This window comes from Folsomia candida, unplaced genomic scaffold (genome assembly GCF_002217175.1).
Source record: "Folsomia candida strain VU population unplaced genomic scaffold, ASM221717v1 Fcan01_Sc002, whole genome shotgun sequence".
NCBI lineage: Eukaryota > Metazoa > Arthropoda > Collembola > Entomobryomorpha > Isotomidae > Folsomia > Folsomia candida.
In genome coordinates, this window is record NW_019091194.1 from 11,471,972 (window position 1) to 11,495,056 (window position 23,085).

The 23,085-nt window shown below is 37.3% G+C and overlaps 1 protein-coding gene across 4 annotated transcripts in view; it reads right to left on the bottom strand.

Moving 5' to 3' along the window:
• Window positions 1-21,273, bottom strand: part of LOC110843043 (E3 ubiquitin-protein ligase TRIM9) — a 65,145-nt gene extending 43,872 nt beyond the window's left edge. For all 4 annotated transcript variants that reach the window (XM_035847855.1, XM_035847854.1, XM_022088955.2 and 1 more), the window contains exons 1-3: window positions 20,362-21,273; window positions 19,741-19,912; window positions 19,453-19,638 (exon numbers count right to left, since the gene is read on the bottom strand). In XM_035847855.1, coding sequence (XP_035703748.1) covers window positions 19,453-19,638; window positions 19,741-19,912; window positions 20,362-20,987 — 984 coding nt within the window. In that variant the 5' untranslated portion in view covers window positions 20,988-21,273. The remainder of the gene's footprint in view (window positions 1-19,452; window positions 19,639-19,740; window positions 19,913-20,361) is intronic.
• Between the last annotated feature and the right edge of the window lie 1,812 nt (window positions 21,274-23,085).

Genomic DNA, 23,085 nt, shown 5'->3' on the forward strand with positions numbered 1-23,085 from the left:
TCTGGAATTACATTCTGCTCACTTGGATTACTATGAACTAAAATATGCGAAGGTGAAAGGTGCAATGTCTTGCCTAGCAAAAAAGGAAAATATTACGTGCAGTTTCCTCATCTTCCGACAGTCCGCTCAACCTTCTAGGCACACAACTCATTATGCCAACCCATGGGAAATCTTGGGGCTAATTTATCGGCTTAGGAAATTAAACATCTTAAGCAGTTTCCTCTAAAGGTTTTTGAGGTTATGTGAGTTGCGTTCAAGGCGCGTCATCCCGGAGGGTTTATCCAGTGGAAAAATTGAGAACAAATTAAACCTAGATTTATTCTCAATCCCCACAACCGCCAAATTCAAAGCCCCTCAGGCTTTCTCCATCAAGTAGTGCAAAACAGGAAGAAATTAGATAAGACGAAATTTAGCGAGTCGATCAAGATACCTCAAACTTTAAACTGATGAGAATTTGTGCGTACGGTTTCCAATTTCAAAATTTTACTTGCAAAGATCGAAGAAAAATTCTGATATTTGTAAATAAAATTGTTAGAATTGGATTCACAAGTTCTCGTTGATCAAAGTTTTACATGTTATATCTTATGGATGTAATTGGCCTCTAATGTTCTACCGCCGCTGATCTAGCTGCCTCTGTTAATGAGTAATCTGACCATAAAGTACTTATATCCTATGGGTGGTAGTGGTTGGTAGTAGATTTGTTATATCGGGGGGGGGGGGGGGGGGGCAGTACTTGTCGGGATAACAGGCATTAAGATTGATGGCAGTAAGGAAATATTGGGATTCATGACACGTACCTCTCACTTGGGCAAATCCCAGCTCGTTTAATTTTGCCATCTAAAGTCTAATCTGTCTAGTGCTAAATGAGTAAAGAAGACCATCATTGTATATGACAGTTAAATATCCTCATAATCTCAAATATCGTCTTAAAGAAAGTCAAAAAGACTAACCAACAATTTTTTTATGAAACAAATTTAGGAAACCAATATCAGAACGTGCCAGAATTTTATATAATAATGCACAACACTACTAATAAAACAAGTAGCTCGAATCTTCTTCATTTTCATATATTCCAAACGTCAATGTTCATAAACCTCCCTTGAATACTTACATTGATTATTTGGATAAATAATGTCTTTATGGAGGAAATGATGTTTGCATTGAGGAAGAACTATGGTAATACAGATCTATAGTCTTTAAATGGAACAAGAATTGTCTATACTTTAGTTTGTGAGATCACAGTCGTTAGATTCAAGTTATTTAACAGGATGTGATGAGCTCTGTGATGTGATGACTAACTAAGCCAGTCAACCAACGTTCCATTCCCTTTCCTGATTTTCATCCCAGCGAAGTGACAGGTCCAGAAAGATGATAAATTGATCTAAATGAAGTGAGATGACAGAAAAGAGTGGAACAAATATTTCTCAACCGGAATATCGTACAGAATCATGTAGTAAATCATGGTGTTGAAGTGAATATGCTAGTTCAGTCCGCCAAGACGCACTCGCATTGAATTCCAAGTTTATCAGTCAAAACCCGAAAATCTCCTAATTAGATAATTTATGAACTGTACCCCAAGTTTTCCAAAATATAAACCTACCATAGTATCGGCATAATCATATAATTGAAGTCATATTAAGATGAATTAAGTTCGTAACTTATTAATAAATAAATGGACACATGACAGCTAGCATTTGTCTTAATTTAGTCATGTTCGCGTTGTAGCTGAGAATGAGTGGTTACTACTCTGCCATCAACAAATCAAATAAACTCAAGTCACAAGGTGCAGAATTTTCTAAAAAGCATCATGGATCCTAAGCAGCTTGCATAATATGATGGCTTTGATGACTTATCCTCCATCCACCTACGCACAACTGCTTTCGGCTCAAAAAAATATTTTGGGGATTCTAATATCCAATACAGCCGGAAGTTCTTGCTGGGAAAGTATTGACAATGGAGGACTGACTGACTAGTAGTGAATCCTTCGTCCTGCCAATACTTACCTGCCGTCCGTCGCTCTATGAAAACAGAGAAGAGAAAAGTAGCAAACCCTTTCCCAAGGGAGGGGTTGAGTTCAGATTCGTCTCACGTGTCTTATATGTGGCATAATCCTTGGCGTGCACTGAATCCTTTTCCAATACATTGCATTTCCATCGCAGCCTCATACGTATAGGAAATAGTGGTGACTGTACAGGATTTGTACTTTCACCAATCACCCACAAGATATTATTTAGTATCCTTTGCCATCAGCTCCCAGCAACCCAAGGAAAATATGCTATTTAGCCCAGACCAAAATCAACTTTCTTTCTTCCTTCCCCTTCTTCTCATGTCAAATCGCATTGCTTCAATAGCCAGTAATGTTAAATTCGTTATTTTCATAAAATGAATTGGTGGCAAAGGAGAATATGAGAAGAGTGGATCACATCTTGTGCATTACAGAAAGTGTCTATTTGAAGGTTAAGCCTACACCAACACGTTGCTAGTATTCATGTACATTCACTGTGGTGCATGTGTAATGGCAGAAGAAAATTCAATGTCAGACAGAAGAACAGTAAGACTGTCTCAAACCTTCATATTTTATTCTGACTTGAGCCTCCCTGTATTAAGTATGAGAATCTGCTACCAGGAGAAGGGAAGGTTTGGCAGAATTGTGCCTTGCTCGGGTGCATGCCATTGAAGGAGGAAAGGTAACCAAGAAGAAGAAGAAGCCGGGTGAAGATCGTCGTCATCATGTCGTGAAGACTCTTCTTCTTCTTTGCTTTGCTTTACATCTGACTGAGTCCATTATATAGAGCTGGATTTAGTTGGATCTGGATTTCCCTGTTTCCAGATCCTTTTACTTGTGCAAATAGAAATCTTTGCACAAGATCGAACCCTTAGTTGGATGAAAAATATTTTTCATAACGAAGGCATGAGGGACATGCGACGAATCGTTCCTTGGGGGATTCGCAATAATAAAAATAAAATCATGCCCTGGCTTTTCCCTCCTTTGAAATTTTTCTCCTATTCACATTCGTGTTCATACGGGAGAATGGTGTTCATTTAAAGAGTTTTAAACTTTGTTTGTCTGCTGATCTCTGAATATCCAGGAGAATCGACTGCTCTTCTTCCTCCTCCTGTGTGTGCTTCAGAGAACGAAAGAACAATTTACATCCAAAGCAGAAAAAGTGCAGTTACAGTCCACAACCAAAGTTCACTAGTTTTGAATTTGCATCGCTTTTGTTGCACTCGGAAAGTTTGTTCATGCGAATGATCAAAAGTATTTGGACTCCAGTGGGTACCGTGTTGCCCAAGAGACAATGCCATCATTGTGCAATGCTACATGTGCATGCACCGTTTGTTGCATGGTATGTTAGTGGAAACAGTAAATAGTAAAAGCAGGACGAATTCTACACATTTAGTGGAAACTAGAATCGTCTCCCTCTCTCACATCATCGAATCTTCCCGTTTAAAACTGTGTGCGGTTGTTCAAGTTCGACTACGAAGGCTGGTTTATACCGGTTTGCTTGCTTTTCTTATTTTAAGATAACGATGTGATTTCTCCAGAGATGAATTTATGTCTAAATTTTTCTTGTAGAGACGATGTGGGCTATTGTACACAAGGGAAGTATGTGCGTACGTACGTATGGAGGGGAAGGATTCATTTGAAATGTAACTTTTTCCGTTTCCAAGAATCCGACTCACCACAAAAGTTGGTTGTTTCTGATTTCTCAATCTGCTTACGCAAGTACGCAGGAGCAGTGAGGAGGAAGTGCGTGTCGCGTGTTGAATCCGATTTAAACTTTACTACTCATAGGAGACAACATTCATATGAACATGTATGTAAGAAAGAACTCCATCCGGCATTCAGCCCACTTGCACCTCTCTATCCAGTTGAAATTGGATTAGAAAGTCTGAATTGGATTGATAAATTGTCAACTCTGTTGTCATCGTTGAGTTGACAATACTTTGTAAATAAAATGTCCAAAAAACCCATCCACTGAAGTGAAGGAGAGCATTTTCCATATGGACACACATGAAAGCCCTTCATACTTTCACAAAGTATGGAAATCGTGGCTAATGGCAAATAAATAGTAGCTGTCCCACCTCGAGATCGTCAAAAACCAATTGAATGGACAAGGAGCACTGAACGAAGCTGCGTACGATGACAAGTGCCTCGAATATTTCACATCGCTCTCTGCCCATTCCGCATGGTGCTTAGCAGTGAGAAGAGATCGGAAATTTTTGTGAAATGGACACGATAAATTTTATCTGTCGAAATTCGACCCCTACGGACGCGACCATCAGCGTCCCCACATGTGTAGCAGAGAGGGACCCACGCCAACTCGAGTCCGCACCCTGCTCCACAGCATAAAAGACCTCATGAGACAACACTCTGCAAAAGACGTACGTAGATCGCAAGAGTAATGTAATAGCAATGCACCACTACTTCCACTCTACTTGAGTTTGACACGATTTTGGCCTATGGCCGATTCTTGGCTCTACGAGAGGGAAATAAAAGTGAGTTAGGGGAGAAAAAGTATGAGATCGTTCCCATTGTTCTGAGATGATGATTGTTGAAGCAGCGTGGGCGGGTGGGAGATAAAAGTTGTAAAATTCTTTGAATTAGGGGCGAGGAATACGACCCAACAACTGGGAATCAAGCGGGGAACGAAATTGTTTGTAGCTCTCTGGATATGAAATTTTTGCGAAAATGAGAGTCTCACAAATAAGATAAAACACCGGAGACTGCCACTGCCAATTAAACTCTTGTTATCTTGATCTCTGAACTTGGATTATTTGTTACATATATTCACATGTCTTCTCGTGTATCTCCCCCAGATAACCTTTCAACCAAGTTTAGTTATCTGAATTGTTGTCTCGCTAGGGTGAAACTTGTTCGCTGGTTTTCCTACCATCCACAACAGTTTTCTACCAAGTTGGCAAAAGTTACGACACAATTTATTTTTGCATTCGAATTTCCTTACTAAACTCTCTTTCAACTCCCTTGCCGGCAAAAGTTGAACCAAACTAAGAATAGAAACGAGAGCACTTCAAGCCTGAATTTTTGCATTTCCTTCCTACTTCGCCAAAAAGTTGGTTAATAATAAAGCCCAGCTACGCTTCCATTAAAGTACGTACATAGAAACGTCACATGTCCTTTTTTACATGTGGGACAAGGGATGAGCAACTTTTATCTTTTCGAGTAAAGTGAGTAGAAAGATGAAGGAGCGATGAAAAATGGAATCAAGAGGCCCAACTCAAACCTCAAGTTTAGCAGTTGCAGAATAGATAAGAAGGTTCGTAAATGCAAAAGTTGGAGTCTGGCCCTCTCTTCTCGGCTCCATTAAATGTTTACAAATGGACCAAGTTCAAGACATTGGCATTCATATCTGTCGCCTTTTCTGTTTCAGTGATGGTTCGAATAAGGATTTGCTTTCCAAAAATCAATATACATACATATATGTACATGCATGCCTAAAATGCAGTTATGTACCATGTATGTAAATATGTAACAAACAAGACCAAAGCTTGCATCTTCAGTGGTGTCAGGTCTCTCGTTTTCAAATCCTGCTATAATCTGACAAGGTACATTAAATGGTGATGTTCACTGGTATCCACTAACACATGTTCCAAACAGGATAATTTATTTACCGACATCTTCCATCTCCTTAAATCTAAGCTCATTAAATCTCGACTCACTGCAGCGGAATGAGGGGTATCAAGATTCAAATCCACTTCGTCAAAGTAATCAAAACCCTTTCAATCAGAAATAACAGTTCATAAATCCTTTGCATAAAGAAATATGCTCAAGGCAACTTTCCTTCAGCAAAGCAAAATTTCAAATCACTGGTTTATGTACATGTTGTTTGATGATATTTCGTCGTTTTCGCACCACTGCGCTCCCCATTTCCGTACTGCAGCAGTCAAGAACACTTCAAATTCAAGTTTACTTTATCCCATCAAAATGGATGAAATGCAAGCAGTTGTTGCCAATGAGGAGATCATAGCTGATCGGGTGGATTACGACGGGAAAACGCAAGTTGGGATGTGTTTCGAATCAATTCATTTCATTGCAACCGAGTAATAGGAAACATAAATACTCATTTTAGGAAATAAATCCTGTCCCAGGGTTTATATAATCCCCCAGGGTTCTTCCTTCTGGATAATGATTAAAACCTCCTTTTTGCAGAGTATGAATCATCACACTAGTGCACACACTTTTACTCACTTTTCTCGATATAATATAGAATTACGTATGACCCCATATTCTTTGATTTTTTAATCAATCAAGCATTCTCAACATACAGAAGTCTGTCAGTGCATGTGTAATTTTCACTGGAAATTTTCCAATTATAATATTCATACAACACAAATATTTTTTAACTTCCCTCGAAAAAAGGAATCATCTCTATCGGATGTAGATATTATTTAGTATTTGTTGCATTTCATGATTACGTACGTGAATGTAGTGATAATGCACACGTAAAGTTTGAACACACAAAGCCCGCATGGTTTTAATTTCATTTGAACCACGAAACAATATTCCTTCCCTAATGAAACCTGACGGTATAGGAGGCAAAAGGAGGCGATCTAGGATCATATAAAGGAAAAATTCATTTGATGATTGTGTGGTTGGGTTAGCTTTACTTAATGCGATGCAATAACTAGGAAAGTGGCGTGAAAGAGGGAGGGGAGCGAGACAAGGAACGCTTCCTTCTAAAAGCAGCAGCATATTTGACTTTACCGTAGGACTTGACGTTTGAATATCTTGTAATGAATCTCTCCTCAGTCTCCAGGTGAGCCTTGGCATTTGGGTGAGACAAAAAACACCAGAATTATGCCTTCCTCTCTTGTCTTCAACACTGCATTTTATTATTATGCATGTACGAACAATGTAACAACCCTTGCTCCTCTCTGCATAGTTACATATTCAACTCCGTCCTAAAAAACTTCACTTGGTTGTTCTTTTCATTTCCTCCCTCTCTCCATTCTATTTAATTATAAATTGAGCGCAGGCATGTATCCGTGGCCTTGAGCAAGGTTGCTTGTAGTTGAGTTAACGTTGATCTTGTCATAAGTGCGCCTTGTTGTAAGTGCATAATTTATAAGGTATGCAAGGACACAAGTCCTCTTAATTAAACGAGCTACAATTTGATTATGAAAAGTGTGGTTGTGACTTATATTATCGTAGAATGGTTACGATCTTTGTTTGATTTAATCATAAATATATATTTCCAAAAATTATTTATTTCCATATTTTCTACTTACATCATTTGGTTTTAGAAGAAATGTTTGAAATAAACATTGACGAAGCTTCCTCATGGCCGAAAGCGCTATGAAAAAAACTGGCTCTCATTCAGATTTCCAATTCCCTGCACAATTCATACAGGGCCCAGTCAAATTCACTTTTATGGCATTGAGCGTCAGACTGTAAGAATAAGATTGTAATTTATAAACGGAATTTGGCTCAAATACAACGCAACTGCTCACGCAACATGGCAAGCTGTGACCCCAAATCTAATGGCAAACTCATCATCCCCAGAATTTGGTGCAGGCCAAATCCATTCCCCTGGAGCAGAAATGTCAGACTCAATTTTTTCAATAAATGGAGAAGGACACTGATTGTTGAAGGGGGAAGAAAATCGTCCCAATTCGCATAGCCGACTGTGATCACTTTTTCATGATAACCCGGAAACCTAATTGATTCGCAGAACGCTCGATTTTCACCAGCTGAGAAAACTGGTATAATTTTCGCCACATGCCAAGCAGCTAGAACATCGTCGTAAAAAGAGGAGCTGCTATTGTCACTCGTGAAAGTCATACTCCAACTGTTACTCCAACGTTCGGGTTTAGCCTTTTGGCCTTTGGAGTAGTACAAATTCTTACAGCAGGACAGAGTAGAAATTGACCACATGCCAGTAAGTATTCCTAAGCGAGCCCTGCGAGACATGTGCCATAGTCTCGAATTCTCCAAATATGAGAACGAGTCCCACGATGATTTTCATCTTCTAGATTAACAGGCTTCTTAACAGGATTGTGCCCCGGCAGAAAGTTGTTCTTTAATATCCTGTGTGACCATCTTACTCCACAGTCAATATTGGCAATTACCACCCAGCTCCTATTGTAGCAAAAGTCCCAATTCTTTGGCGTTTAACTTCTCTAATCCCCATTGGACGTTAGGAGACTGATTGTGAGGAATCCTAATGGATAAAGTCGCTGTATGAGGGCTGTATTCCGAGTTACTCCCCAGCTTTGCAACTATTGGAGCCCGAATTTCTGTCACGGAAGATATACTTGCGAGATCAATTATATTGTCCGAGGTTGCGTGATGAATTACTAAGGTGTTTTGGACCAAGTCTAGCGAACGGGATGGAGTTGGCCCTGAGATAATCTACGACTTCCTTCTGGGACATTGCTGCGTTTAATTTTAACGTTGATACTGGAGCGTTAATCTTGTCTGTTCTAGTGGAAAACCGTTGTTGCTGTCGTGAGATGGTATCTATCAAGACATGGGATTGGCTGGAAAGGATACGATTATCATTTGTGTTACTGTGCTATCTGTAACATGGCTAGTTTGGAAATGTTAAAATTAGTCAAGTGAGATGTGAAGGGTATCTTCACGGAACTATTTTTAGGTACTTTAATTTGAGACTTTTTGAAGTGAATACGATCAGTATTTTTAGTAGGGTAGAGTAATTATGTTTGGAAATAAGAGTATGGTATTAAATTATAGGATGGTGAGTAATCTGGTAAGATGATGCATAGTCAATCCGGTCATAAATATACAAAAATTTGTTACCCGTTTTCCATATAGAAATGTATAGTACTTAATTAACGAGTTATCATATTTTTTCAGTGATCCAAACGTTACCACTAAAACTACAACGTTATTATAAATTGCAGCTGATGATGCATATGATACGTGTCAATTATTATCAACGTGTTATAAAAAAATATGTAAACAAATGGATGTGGACATCGCTCTCTCTAAATTTTCAACTGAAACTGAAAATCAATGACATTATCATCAGACCTAAATCAAACACAGCTTTGAGACTTGTATGTACATATGATTTCGATATTGAATATTGAGCCCCTTTAATCAGTAACTACATGTATTTTATTGACTTCATGTAATGTCCCAAGTTAACAACTGGTCAAATATTTGTTTGCATGTAGGAAGAGGAAATATTTATTAACCTTCAACTTACCTTCATTATTATTAACCGTAGAAAAATTTTCGTTTTACAAAACCAGTCAATAAATTGCAAGTGAATACCTCAAAACGATAAACTAGAATGTGTGTCGATCATAAGCTTCAATCAGTCTCTTATATATATATACTCGTATGCGACAAATTTTATAGTTTCTTTTCAAGAGTCAAAGTGCAATTGTAAGCCACTTTACATCAGACAACGACAACTATAAAAGAATTTGTTCCAAGAACAATTTTTACATCGTTCCTTGAACTTGAACCATCAAGAACTGAAAATTATTTCTTAATTGAAATTAAGACACGCGAGTGAAATTCAACAAAAACATTTTACAAGTTCTACCAAAATAATTTGCTAGAAACTGTAAAAAATTCGATTGGGAAATGTCACGTCAATTACTTTCGTCGAATCTATTCTTGTGAGCAAATAAATTGATCTAGTAGAAATCAATTCAATGTCATAGTGGCTTCTAAAATTTGCTTACTATTCAAACGCTGAAGCCCACAATGTCCATCAATAGTCCAAAGTGAAGCTTATGCACATATGTATTTATATACGAGTTATCATCAGTGAGATTAAATCTAAACTGACATTTACATCTTGATTATGGATTTCATATAGGAAATAAGCCCCCTTAAATTGAAACCACCATTTACTACTAAATGCAAAGCATATGCACATATGTATATGTAGCAACAGAATTTGTATGTATTCGACGCTCCTGCGGTACAACTACCGGCCTTTCTTCATCAATGCAAACAAATGTAAAAATGTAACCACTTTATTTAATTTGTAATCCTTATTCATGTATACAAATGGTCTCGGCTGTTCACCACTTAGATAGATTCATTTAAAAAAGACTAAAGTAATAAACAAATTAAGTGAACCGATCGAGGTTCCAGATGCACATGAGAAAAACATACCGTCGACACAAATTGTAGCAAGTTTAATTATTTTCATTAGTTGAAAAAAAACGGTAATTATACATGCGCGTAATTGCTCATGTACGCATATTTATAACGATCTCACAAGAAGTTGTTTTCATAAATCCATTCCTTTCGACCGATGATTGGGTATCGAATAAACAAGGAAAATCCAGCTGGCGTTTAGATAACAAGCTTGATATGTACAAAGAAGCTATGAAGCTCCTTTTTTCCATGAAATTATTGGATAAAACTAAACACGCGCTTAAATTTACTTTGCCAAGCAAACCAATTCATTTTTCTTTTGGAGCCAGGCGAAGATCAGAGTAATGGCTCCGTAATATGCAATTTACAATTTATGACTTCTTGCCTTCTATTCACACCATGCACCACCCGACACGTGAATACATACATACGTGAATACATTTATGTTTGCGTTACAGCCATTAGAATCGAAAACCGGACAAATGCTTGTTTTTCTTGGGTAAAATTTATCCTTTAATTCTCCCCAGCATACACACGTGCATATGCAAATGTAGATATTTACGTTATTGAACGATGCCACACCTTAGACTCCAACTCCTTTTGCAGTATTAATATTAAAATCACTGGTGTTGCATTGGTATTACGGACCCATTCTCTCAATTGATAGCACGTGTAGGTTGTTTGTCGGAGAGGGTAAGAAAATTACTTGCATGTGCCAAATATAATTTGTGCATATATCAAAAATTTACAGTCAATGATGTCAAATAAAAACTGCAGCAGTTTACAGCTTAAATTCTTTATATTTAAGTGCACAAAGAAGCGTTTGTCCCAACTTATTTATTTAGTAGGAGTCCATCAGTATGCATGAATACCGATTCAAACCACAGAGGTTGAAAGCAGGGAGGATTTGTTTACTACATTTTGAAACCCTTACTCAAGAGTGAGCATAACGCTAGCTAAACTTACAAGTGATTTCACAAGTCTTATCTAAACAATTCTCATTACCCATGCCTGCACTTTAGCGGAGCAAGTAAATTCGACTCGAGTACAAATATTGTTGTATTAGATATGTCTTTCTAAGGAATATGGAAAAGGGGAGAGCTTCCCGTGCCAAGAGATATTATTAACATCCATCTATTTTAATTTCGTCCAGCTTTTGACTCCCTACCGCGACTTCAAACATCTTTGTTTGAAGTCGTATCATGCACACTGGTCATAAAAAATATCAGTTGTCGTCAGTCAACTTCAAAATTACACGAGTGCTTAATTTTCTTACGGAGAAACCCAAACAAAAGATGTTATCTTTATCACATTGCTTTAAAATTAAATGGGGTGTTGATTTTCGTCTGCTCTGGCAGCTAATGATCGATTTCTCTCCAATGTCTGTTCAAAATATATGTATATCAAAAAACTTAGGTATGTAGGCGTCACCAAAAATTAGAAAACAAGTTATTTCTTAAATAAAAAATCTTACGAGATTCATATTTAATATTGTCAGCTTGAATCACGTGGGCAAATTGGATATCAGCGTTTTTAATTTTGTTCTAACTTTAAATATTTTGTAACTCTTTCATATTTTACTCGCATGTGTTTAATATTTATATACTTTTCATTTTTCTAAGATTTGGGACATTTTAATTGCAGCCAACGGTGATCCAAAATTGAAAATAGGATATAAAGGAATGGACCAGAATCGAGGCATGGCTACTATGCCACACCTAAGAAAAAGTAATACAGGGATACGATTTCATCTACCTCAAACTGTCTGACTTCGTTCACTTCAAGAAATGCTTACACCACAGATCAGTTTCGTTGAAAATTACGACCATTGTTTACAAAGTAAACTTAAAACTGTCCCATTAACTATTTCATATACATATGTATGTATGTAGCTATGATAAGCAACATAATCAGCGACTGGCGCCATTCGGTGCCGCACCAATTGAAATCATAATAGTAAATTATAATCATTTTAAAATTGCAACTGCAAAAACATCTTGGAAGCTTAATGTCTCAATGAAAGGTTCGATCATATTACTGGTGGCTTCAGCTTGTGACTATCGCATTCATGATACTAGATAGTTACATTCAATATATTAAAATTTTATTGTTCTTAGATCCCATTATATATTTATTTCATAAGGATGCGAGCGAGACCTATTTAAGTCTGAAACTATAATGCGTGACATTTAGTACCTAATACTGTAACTGAAATAAACCTTTTTCTATTTTATTGTAATAGTTCAGCTGAACAAATCTTATCTAATTCTTTCGATGCGTAGTCCAGTTTCTGTTTATTACTGGCAACTTTTCAACTTTTTTTACTATCGACAGATTCTCCGTAAAAGTTGAGTCTTTAAGAAAAATAGTATAGAGGGAAGAATGTCAAATAAAAGGAAATCTTTATGAGGTTCAAGGTTTAACTTGAGTTCTTCAACATCAACTCGATCCCAAGTTTTATTGGATTGGTAACGAGACCAGTTCTAAAAATTTTTGACACACATGTGTCTCAGTCAGGTAAAACGATAAAAGTGTAAAGATTTCCTCTCACAATTCTAAGATTGTAACAAAGTACCAAATGCTGATATCTGACCCTGACCAAAAATACAATATTTGCCATTTCTCCCTGTTTGACTTTTGGACTGACTCGTTCTGGACAAAATATTTTTACTACGAAAATATTGTATTCAGTAGGCATAATAATATTTTAGTAATTTTATGTCTGCTGACTGTACATATGAACCTTTGAAACATGTGCTCTACAATTTTATGCTGGTCCAAATCTCAAGCACAAATTGTCCAAGTTATAATAAAATAAATGTGGAATGGCTCGTGAAAAATAGAAATGTTCTCTGTTCCCATGAGTTCAAGGTTTTTCCCCTTACGATTAGATCAAAGTCAGTGTCAAGTCCGCCTGTAACACGGCGCACAGTATCCCACATCAAGCGTTATGAGATTCTTTTTTGTGAGGAAAATTTCTATTCTTTGCTTTCATTTTTAGCTCTGCATAATATTCCACAGCTGAATGGAACCTGGAATAAGAGAAAGATTTTACGCTTTTCGACTCTAGACTGACTGGAGAATTAGATTGGCGTGGCTGGTGAACTTGCTGCTATCTCAGACTTGCACACATTGTCATTCTGAAAATAGCTCGTGTTGGGTGGTGCGAAAGTGAGTGCAGGAGCTTAGACATTTCCCCTTCTCCATTTCCGCATACGTTTTAAAATGTGAAATCCCCTGTCAATACACGACATGGAACATTGCGCTATGTACATAAAGTAACCAACCGATGTCCATTATTACACGAGATAAGAAATTCTCCGACTTTATATTATGCGATTTGTATTGAATCTAAAGTGTCGTCAGATCTCAAGAAAATTTAAGAGAACTTTGTACATACTCACATCCCTCAATTGAACTCCTGTCCCTTGTCGTGCAAACGTGAAATTTAGTATTCGTCGAGAAAAAAATTAGGAGCAGATCTTGCAGCCTGATCCTGAGAATAGATATCAATCCTAATATAATTCGAATAACACATTAAATGGTCAAATTAACTGCTTAAACCTAATAATCCGATTATTTAGTTTTTAGACAATACTTTAGAAGTGTGCAAGTTGAATTTCTCTCATGCAAATGATCTTTTCTTATGCATAATCTATTCGAGCGATCCATTTTATGTGGAATGCTCGAAAACACGTACGCACTAGCAAAGCAATCTCGGTTGGAGTCAGTTGAAGAAGGACTTGGAGAGTTCAGGATGCGAATATTTTGAAATCTTTGATCTTTGAGTAATTTGAAAGGTAAAGTTGTAAAGTCGTTTCCTCTCTTATCACATGTACGTAGGGACAAGTCCCGGGGGAAGTCTTACACCTTTGGCAGCTCACGATTATTACATTATTGTATTTATGATCGTTTCTCAGAATTTCGAACATCTATCATGTTCGGCCTGGCCTGCACTCTACACATATTAAGTTCGTTCTAGTAACCAAACCTGTTTATCTACACAATTCGAGTAGTAAAGAAGGAAATATAGTAACGGGCTTGGCGAATTTAAACGTCAGGTAGAATCACGAAATACTCGACAAGTTATTTTCACAGCCGGATACCAGAATGCATGTTTTTTTTACAGCAGGCCTGATATGTTCCAGGGATTGACAGGGAGACATATTATGGAAGCTGCAAGTCATTTCCCAAGTTCCCAAAAAGATTACTGAGAGGAAATGCAATGCGTGAATTGGATTTAAACTTTTTGGCTTCGTTTGCTGAGTGACATCGTTTCCTATTTTTTATGTCCCTTTGTTGCTACTGTAAAATGTGTTCATAAAATATATCAGTTGTCGTTGTTGTTGTTCAAACGATTACTTCGCTAGAAAGAACTTGAAAATGCAAAATCTTTTTTGTTTGATAGATATTATGTTAGCAATTTTTTGTACAAATTAACTAGTAAATATTTAAATGTATTTACCGTATAAAAATCGCTTTTACAGTGAAAATATATGTACATGCAGCAAACATGCGTACATATATAAATCCTATTACTAAATACACCCGTTCTAATCGACATACCAAAATGCTAAATTACTTACAACATTCTTACTTTTCCTGTTATAGAGGAAAGTACCAAAATAACCAAAACCTGAACTTCCTCTACGCACACACATCTTGATCTGAACTTGGTCATGTGTAAGAGAATATAATGGAGAAACAATTACGATAAAGAAGTTCGCTGTAATGTCCTGAAAAAGTTTGAACCAGAATATTGCTCGTGGAAAGAAGAAAGAGTGAAGATGAATGAGCTGAGATATTTGATCTGTCAGTTTCTACTCCACAATTCAAACTAATGAAACGGAAATTTGCATGAAACAAAAGTTTCTATTCTTTACTGAGAATTTGACGTAGTCTTGATTGCACAAGTCGGATGGTATGAAAGAATTGAAATTCTCGTGATCTTCGATATTTCGGAAGCGGCGGACACAGACCAAACTCTGAGAACCTTTCAAAGGAATTTGGAAAATAAAGTGAAGCAAAATTCCTCATTGATTTGGTAAACTTATTTTCTCTTCAGTAGTTCATGGTGGAAGGAAGGGTGCTGGCTGGGGCGATCTCATTGTATGCACGGAGTCGTTTATTTTATTTTGTTTCCAACTTGGATTTCTCATCTCCCTGCACGTCGAGTCTCTCCACTATTCCAACACAATTCGCTCATTTGATCGCAAAAAATCTCTTTCATTTAGTCCAGAGCGAATATTTATCCCGAGTCAAGTTGTTTCTTCTCCGCTGTAAAAACACTTGGCCGGCTTTCACTGATTCTGTAAATGAAGACTTTTCATTTTGACCTTTTGTTGATCCAGCTTGATTTAGTGCTGATTTGAATGTTCAAAGAGATGTTCAAAGTCAAGCAAAAACTGGGAAACGATTTATGTTGACAATGAGCGAATGTGAAAACAGCGTATGCACGGTTTTACGGCCTACTCACTCGTCATCGTGTGGAGCTAAACTCATTAAAAGCAAGTCGTCTCAATTTTTTATAACCTCTCATAGCAAAAATAGCATGTAATACGTTAGTGGAATGTGCGTACTTAAATTTATCGATATATTAACACCTCCAGCCTTTTTGAACTTTAATGTAAGTATAGTTTTCATCTCACCAATTTACATAAGCAGTGCGTACTGCGTACACATTTCTCAACGTGATTAAATTTTCCATATTTTGTAGCCTGTAGTAAATTGAAATATATTCACAAAGTCAAACTACCTTGATCTTAACCCGAGGTTTTACCTGTGGATGGTACTAACTGAGCATTTCAACTAATTTCAAGGATGAAAAGGATGCAATATATATCATGTTGCTATATTACATTATTTATACAAAGTGCTGTATATATTATCATAATTCTTTGAGCACAACTTTAGCTTTAGTGTTTCAACATTAGAATACTTATGTACTCCACTTTAAGTACGTATATTGTGGGCAGTCGTATTCTCGCATTGAAAATATATTTATGTAATACTAATGTATCTATCTAGCAAGTGTAATACGAGTCCTTCTTTATTCTTTTGCCTAATAAACTTCCTGCTCTACTTGCCAAATTGGCAAACCTCCTATTCATTTGCTAAATTGAAAATGTGTGTAATGTAAATGGATCTTTTAGTATCACTTCAGAGGAACACACTATTTCATACTTCGCGTATTTCATTCAGGCCACTGACAGTATACTCCAAGTGCTTTGAGGGTAATTTTATGTATACCTTTAGGAGCTCTTGTGTATATAGACTTTATATTCCATGACAAAATGAAGATGATTGTAACAATACGAGCCACCGTACGGTCTTGGGTTTCATTTCCCACAACGGAGATGCTAGGCACGGTTGATCAATGAATGTACCAATTCCCAATCTCATCAAACTCATTAAACAAAATCACACCCCCGAACGACTTCTCTGATTAAGATTTGTGCGGATACCAATGGAACAGAATTCCTGGATATATTTGGCTTATCCTGTTTCGTGCCTTCCTCGTCGCAGTTGATAAAGCGAAACTTGGTTGGTGCGAACTGTAAGCAAGCTGGGGATTGATTAGATTGATCCTTATCAACTATTACATCCCATCCACATCCTCCTTCCTCAGATTCTTCGCAAAAGTTTCTTCATTTCATTCTTGCTCATCCACCAACTGTTGGTTGGTTAGTTACTCTTCATTATTTTGAGGCCAATCCCATTCCACACTCAAGACTGCGTTGAAGTGATGGTCCATAATAATGGAGACCGTCTAATGAGCTGACTAACAATCTCATCCTTGCCTCCACATCCTCTCCTTAAAGAAAGCTTAACTTTCACAAATTGGAAAGAGTGCTGGAAATGTATTTCGGCCTGGAATACGTAATGGGAACTCTGTGCACGCACATTGTGGGTACAATACGTATAGATGAACACAATCAATTTGTAGCAACTGGTTCAGAATCCGATACAATTAGAGATTTATGTATCTGCTGGATCTTGGATGTGCTTCAACTTTAGTAAACAAGGCAAGTTGGACTTGGTCCATGAATAACAAGTATCCAAAATTCCTTTAATTTCCAAACTATTCTTGGGATGTTTATTAAGATGTGTTTATTTGTGTGTGTTTCGAAATTTCCGAGTGTTAAAGTATACTGCTTATGATTAGTGCTAACCTAGAATAGAACATTTTTATTCATACATAAATAATGTGTAATTTAAAGTTTTGTACAAATAATAGCAGATATAATGTGCGCATTAATTTTCACATCTTTGAACTTGGTGATTCTTCATCCCCATTGAACAGTTGTACATATACCACTAGAACTTTCTCATTTTTAGATAATAATTCAGTCGTTTTTTAAATGTCACAATTTATCTGAGATCATCTTGGGAGGTATTTAATTGTAAAACCGACGGTTTCCACCTAACCATTTAATTCCACTTTTTACTATTTGAAAGAATTCGGTAGTAGTGCTGTTGTACTGCAACAATCTCTATTTGAATCTTAAATGACATGTTCAGCATTAAACTTTCTTCTTTTACAACTTTTTAGGAGCATTAATTTTACGACCAATTGAAATGTTGCTGATGCTAACAAGTCCCGATGTCTAGTAAAGTATAGCTAATTCCAGCGTCATCATGAACAAGGACGAGCGTCAATGTTACTCTGGTGGTAAAAAGCAGGTCCAGTTTTTAGATAAAGAAATTTTGAATAGAAATTCCAGGTATGTATAACCGGCGCCTGCTGGCTTACATACTAAACAATTTGAATGAATGCAAGTAGGAGCCTGACTGGAGTATGCCAGCAGGATTTCATTTTTGTTTGCTAGTTGATGGTGATCATATCTTTTTACTGCAAAGAGTATGGCAGGATCACCATCAGCATTTATTTTACACCGGCTGGACCCAAGTGCATCAGATTACATTACATCATGTTGAATAATTTAGAAAAGAAGATGAGGTTAAGGGACGAGATGAGAAGCAATAAAGAGTCTGCCTCGGCTGCATGGAGATCCAGCATTTCTTTGTATTATTATTACACCCAGCCCTTTGAGGGACAAAGGGGCAAGGCTGCAATGTGGCTATTAAGCATATGTGCAAAGCGGGATGACTCAGGTACCCCTGCTCGAACGGCTGAACGCGACACGTGTGGGTCTTAAACTTTGAAAGCAAGACTGGATTACACGAGACCTATTCATCGCTGGTTGTGCCCCGGTGTTTCATATTTGAATGACAAATTTTGGAGGACGATTGCATTACAAAATCTTGGCATACGCTTATTCGCATTCTTCTTTCGTTCGATGATGGTACAATTGTGGGCCCATTCTTTGGATTCCATGGGTATGCATGTGCATAAATGTGTCATGATTACAGTGCATTCACTATTTGCAGTTTACATGCTTATTTTAGTATTAGTCTGCCCCATTACGCTACAAAATTTCTATACATAAATATTCGAAATACATTTTACTAAAGACTTTTTTATAACCCATAGCATTTTGTACCCCTTGTATCGAAATTGCAAAAAAAACATTTATTTGACTTTTGTCGCACTACGTCTCAAAAAGTTCACAAGTTAAATGTGGTGAAGTGGTGTGAAAATGTGTCTCGATAGGCTATGACACGAAACAAATTGAATCTTACTTTCAACGATTTTTATTGACACGAGAATAGAGGACCTTCTGGACTTTCATATCATTCTTCCGCAACTACCTTCTTCCAAAATAATGTTGTAGAGGAACTATATAGGAACCTTTGCAATTCGTCAGTTCATATTAAATTTGATATCTGCAATGCCATGCCGAGTACTCAATACCGAATATAAATGACTGCTATTTAAGGCATGAAATTCAGCTGGGAATAATGTAAGTATAAGACAATACGATGGCACGTTTTCCCCTTGTTTCATATATAGAGTCCAAACTGGAGTGACATTTTTACAGTTTGACAGGTGACCCCCAAAAAAGAAGTAAGTCATGTCACAACAATGTGGCAGAGTAAATAAATATATGAGGACGAAAAGGAGGACTATCTAACAACGCACTCAGGCCGGCACCACTTTCTCCGGACTACTCTTTGTCCACCAGGCTAATAAATCTGTCATGGAAGAAATCGTGCCTTGGTTGAATAATGAGCGCCAACTTTCTCCACATTTGTTGCTACTACTTTCTCCACCATTTTGGTCCCGCGATATCATGACTTTCTCCTAGTTTTATGCATTGAATAGCTTTCTCTTTTGAAAAGTAATTGATGGGATGTACTAGGTTGCGTCTACGCACTACATATTTTTACGTATCTATGTAGACGCATATTACATGCGAAAGAAGAACTTCTGGCCTTTAACTTACTTTCTGAGCTTTGCTCATGTGTTGAATGGGTTGGACATCGTGATCCGCGTGCTTCATATCCTGAAGACATCCAATGCAAACAGGAACTTTGCACAGCATGCAGTACATGTTGAGCGATTCCATGGAATGGTCCGGACACTTGAAATAGTCCAGCGGTCCAGCTTTCTCCTTTAGCACAACCTTTCCCTGAGTTGAGGTGAAAATGCATAATAATTAATTTCTATAGTCCAACACGAATACTTAATTTCATGTAACAGACAATTTACTATGTGAATTTGCAACGGGTACCTGAGTTGGGTTAACCAGTGAATGCTTTGCCAACGGACCACGTTGAGGATGACAACTTGCCTGACACTTGTCACAATAAAAAATCTCACACTGTTCGCACATAACTGTTGCTAACTTTGGACTCCGTTCACACATTTGACATTTCGTACCAAGGTTCCGGGACTCGATGTATCTGGAATGAAATTGAAAATAAATCATCAAACTGACTGTCATTGAATCCTGGTCGTTGGATTTATGGATGCCATTATTTATATAATTTCCCGTACATGATCCCTTGCATGGGATGAAGATGGTTTTTCGAAAAGTATGACCATGTGCTCACTACAGTTGTTTAAAATACTACATGATTTTGCATGCAACACTGACAGGCTACATAGATCTTTTCCAAGAAAGAAGCACAAGAGGTGCTTGGTAGATCATATAAATTATCAGCTTCAAACCACCACACCCGATGGATAATCCGTACCAATACTCGCGATACTTGTACCGCTTCTTTTTATGGATACCAATTCAGAAATTTCTGTGCTATTTTGGCATCAATAATGTAACAAGTACGAGTTTTCGTACATATGTGCCCCTTGAATAATACGCATGCATGTATATATTGTCACTCAATCTCACCTGTCAACAATATTTTGCATCACTCTATATTTTGGTAGATTGTGAGCTCCGTTCTCATCAAAATACACAGTCTTATGACAGACTGGACACGATAAGCAAAAGGATGTGGACTGGATGGGAGGAAAGAGGAGACCGTGCATGTTATGCGAACTGACATAACTGTTGGGTCGACTTGAATTTGAACAAATGACGACACCAGAATCAGTCTCGGACAAAACGGAAACTTTGTCAGACGAGTCTTCGCCCCCACTGGTTTGCGAGGATGTGGAGGACGTTGTTGAGGATTTGTCACTATCTGCACGAAAACTGTTGACACTATTGCTTTCATTGTGATGACCTTGATTGTGATGCAGGTTCTGGTGAAGTGGGGTCGACCCATTGTTATTATTGTGGTGAACAGTGGCAGTGGTGATGACAATATGGTGGGAATGACCGTGAAAGTTGGTGGTAGATACATGACTATGGTGACCATTTAGGTTCGTGTTGGACGTGGCTGGGAGGGATTGTTGGTGGACAGGGGATTGGATTTGCACCGCACAGTTGAGACATGTTGAATGGTAACATGGAAGAAGGACAGGGTTAGCGAATAATTGTTTACAAACGGCACACTTTAATTCTTCTTCCATTTTGTACACTTAAGTACACAAATAATTATGCACGTAAACTTTACACTATGCTTATATGCAAATCTACATATGTAACAGTTGCCTCGCACATACACTAGTTACCCGAATTTTTATTTCTTTAGGTCTCAAGTTCAGAAATGTTAAATAGTGAGCACATAAATTCTTCAAAGGGTTGTTTTATTTTTTTAATAACTGGATCACTGCAAAATGAGAAGTATCATGATGAAATGGAGTAAAAGAGGACAACGCGAAGTTGGAGAGAGACGCTGCTGGAACCAACCGAACGGGAGGCAGAGAGAGAACTGAGCCGGAAAGTTTTGACTCCCACAACAACATTCGAGGTTCGCTGTAGCAGATGCTCGGAAAGAACACTGCGATGTAGGGGGGTGGATAATGATTTGGTGCGTTGCTTTTATTAGATTCTGCCTCCCCTTCAGGATCTGAAGGGTCTCTCCCTCTGGGTTAATGCAGGGTCAGTTGCGATGCTAGGGTGAGAGTACTCCCAAGTCGCACTATATCTACAAGCTGAATAGTTAGTACTCGACAGACTTGCAGCAGCTCTTTAAATTCGTCCCCACCCCACCAACTACACACGTAAATAGTTCTCAAATATTGAAATTGGTGTTCGTATTAGTAATATACTCCAAAAAGAGGGATACGGAGTTAGCGGAGTTCGCTGGTACACTACTTAAAATTAGTAGGGCATTTATGAAGTTTAGTCAGCAACTTGCAAATAATATTTATATTTGAGTTGAAGTACATATATTTTTCTCTACAAACAAATTCGAATAAACTGAATAATAATGCAGTTTTTTGTGGTTATACTACTCATAAATCTATGAAATATTGTGATATTCAAATAATTACACATATAAATACGTATAACAATGTGATGATCTCATACTGATCTCACATGTGGAGTTGGTTCTCCAGATTTCATTTCCGGGCTTGTATTGCCACGCTCTTTACCAATGGATCTTTAATAAGTATTTGCATTTTGCTGAACCTTTTACATGAAACATCAACCCTGACAAAAGTTCCGAAAAACTAAATTTGAAATTCATATAATATAGATAGAGATAGAGTACCATTTACCATTATGTATTGCTCGTCCTTCTTTGATGTGTATCATTCAACCAGATCTGATCGAAATACAAGCTTAGATTGTCAAAATGGAGTATCGACTCCACAATTTCAGAGTTTGGATGGGTAGAGAGGGCAATTGTGCTTGACTCTATTTTAAATCGGGACCCTTTTCTACCATTTCAGCTTTAGTTGTAATAATCAACCATGCACCCAATCATTTGTCGATCTATCACTCTTTAATTTAAAAGGGCAGCTTATAAATGCAATCAGATGCGGCTGAGTGACGTATAAAATATTAAACTCTTATGAGAGCTATGTAAGCAGATGTTTGATAAATGTTTAATTTCCTTTTTTTCTCCTCCAGGGACAATTTTATTGGCACAGTTTAGTTTTGGGTGTAGTACATACTTGTAACACATACGCAATTACGCATCTAACCTATAGATAAAACAAATATTTGAAAATTCAGATAGCTATTTGGTTGAAAGTCTAGTGGTTTTAGCCGGTTTGTCAAAGATAAGTAATTCCACTTTATCATTACAGAATACTTTGTCTTGGACACGTGATTAATTCATTGATATTCTAATGGTAGCAAAACTTCAATTTAAAGGGTCCTTCTTTCTCACTTATTGTCATTTCAATCTATTAAATTCCATCCAATGATAGTATGCGACTTAATTTGTGGTAGATTTTAAATTATCTTTGTACTGCGGGCACAAACATGTTATGTAACTGATGATGCAAAGGTAAATAAACAGTACTTTCATGCACGTATAACACAATTATCTTTGCTACATATATATCTATGTATTTACATATGTATCTATGCACATCATTAGATAATGATGCCACAAGAACGCTGCACATGAACGTGAATCAATTATGTATCCTGTGAACCCGCTTATTCTTTCAGTCAGCGAATAAATAATTAAATGAAAACTATTCTACATTTAAATATATATTTACACTAGTAATACCAGGCAGCTACGCTCGGCCAGTGTGATTATGGAGG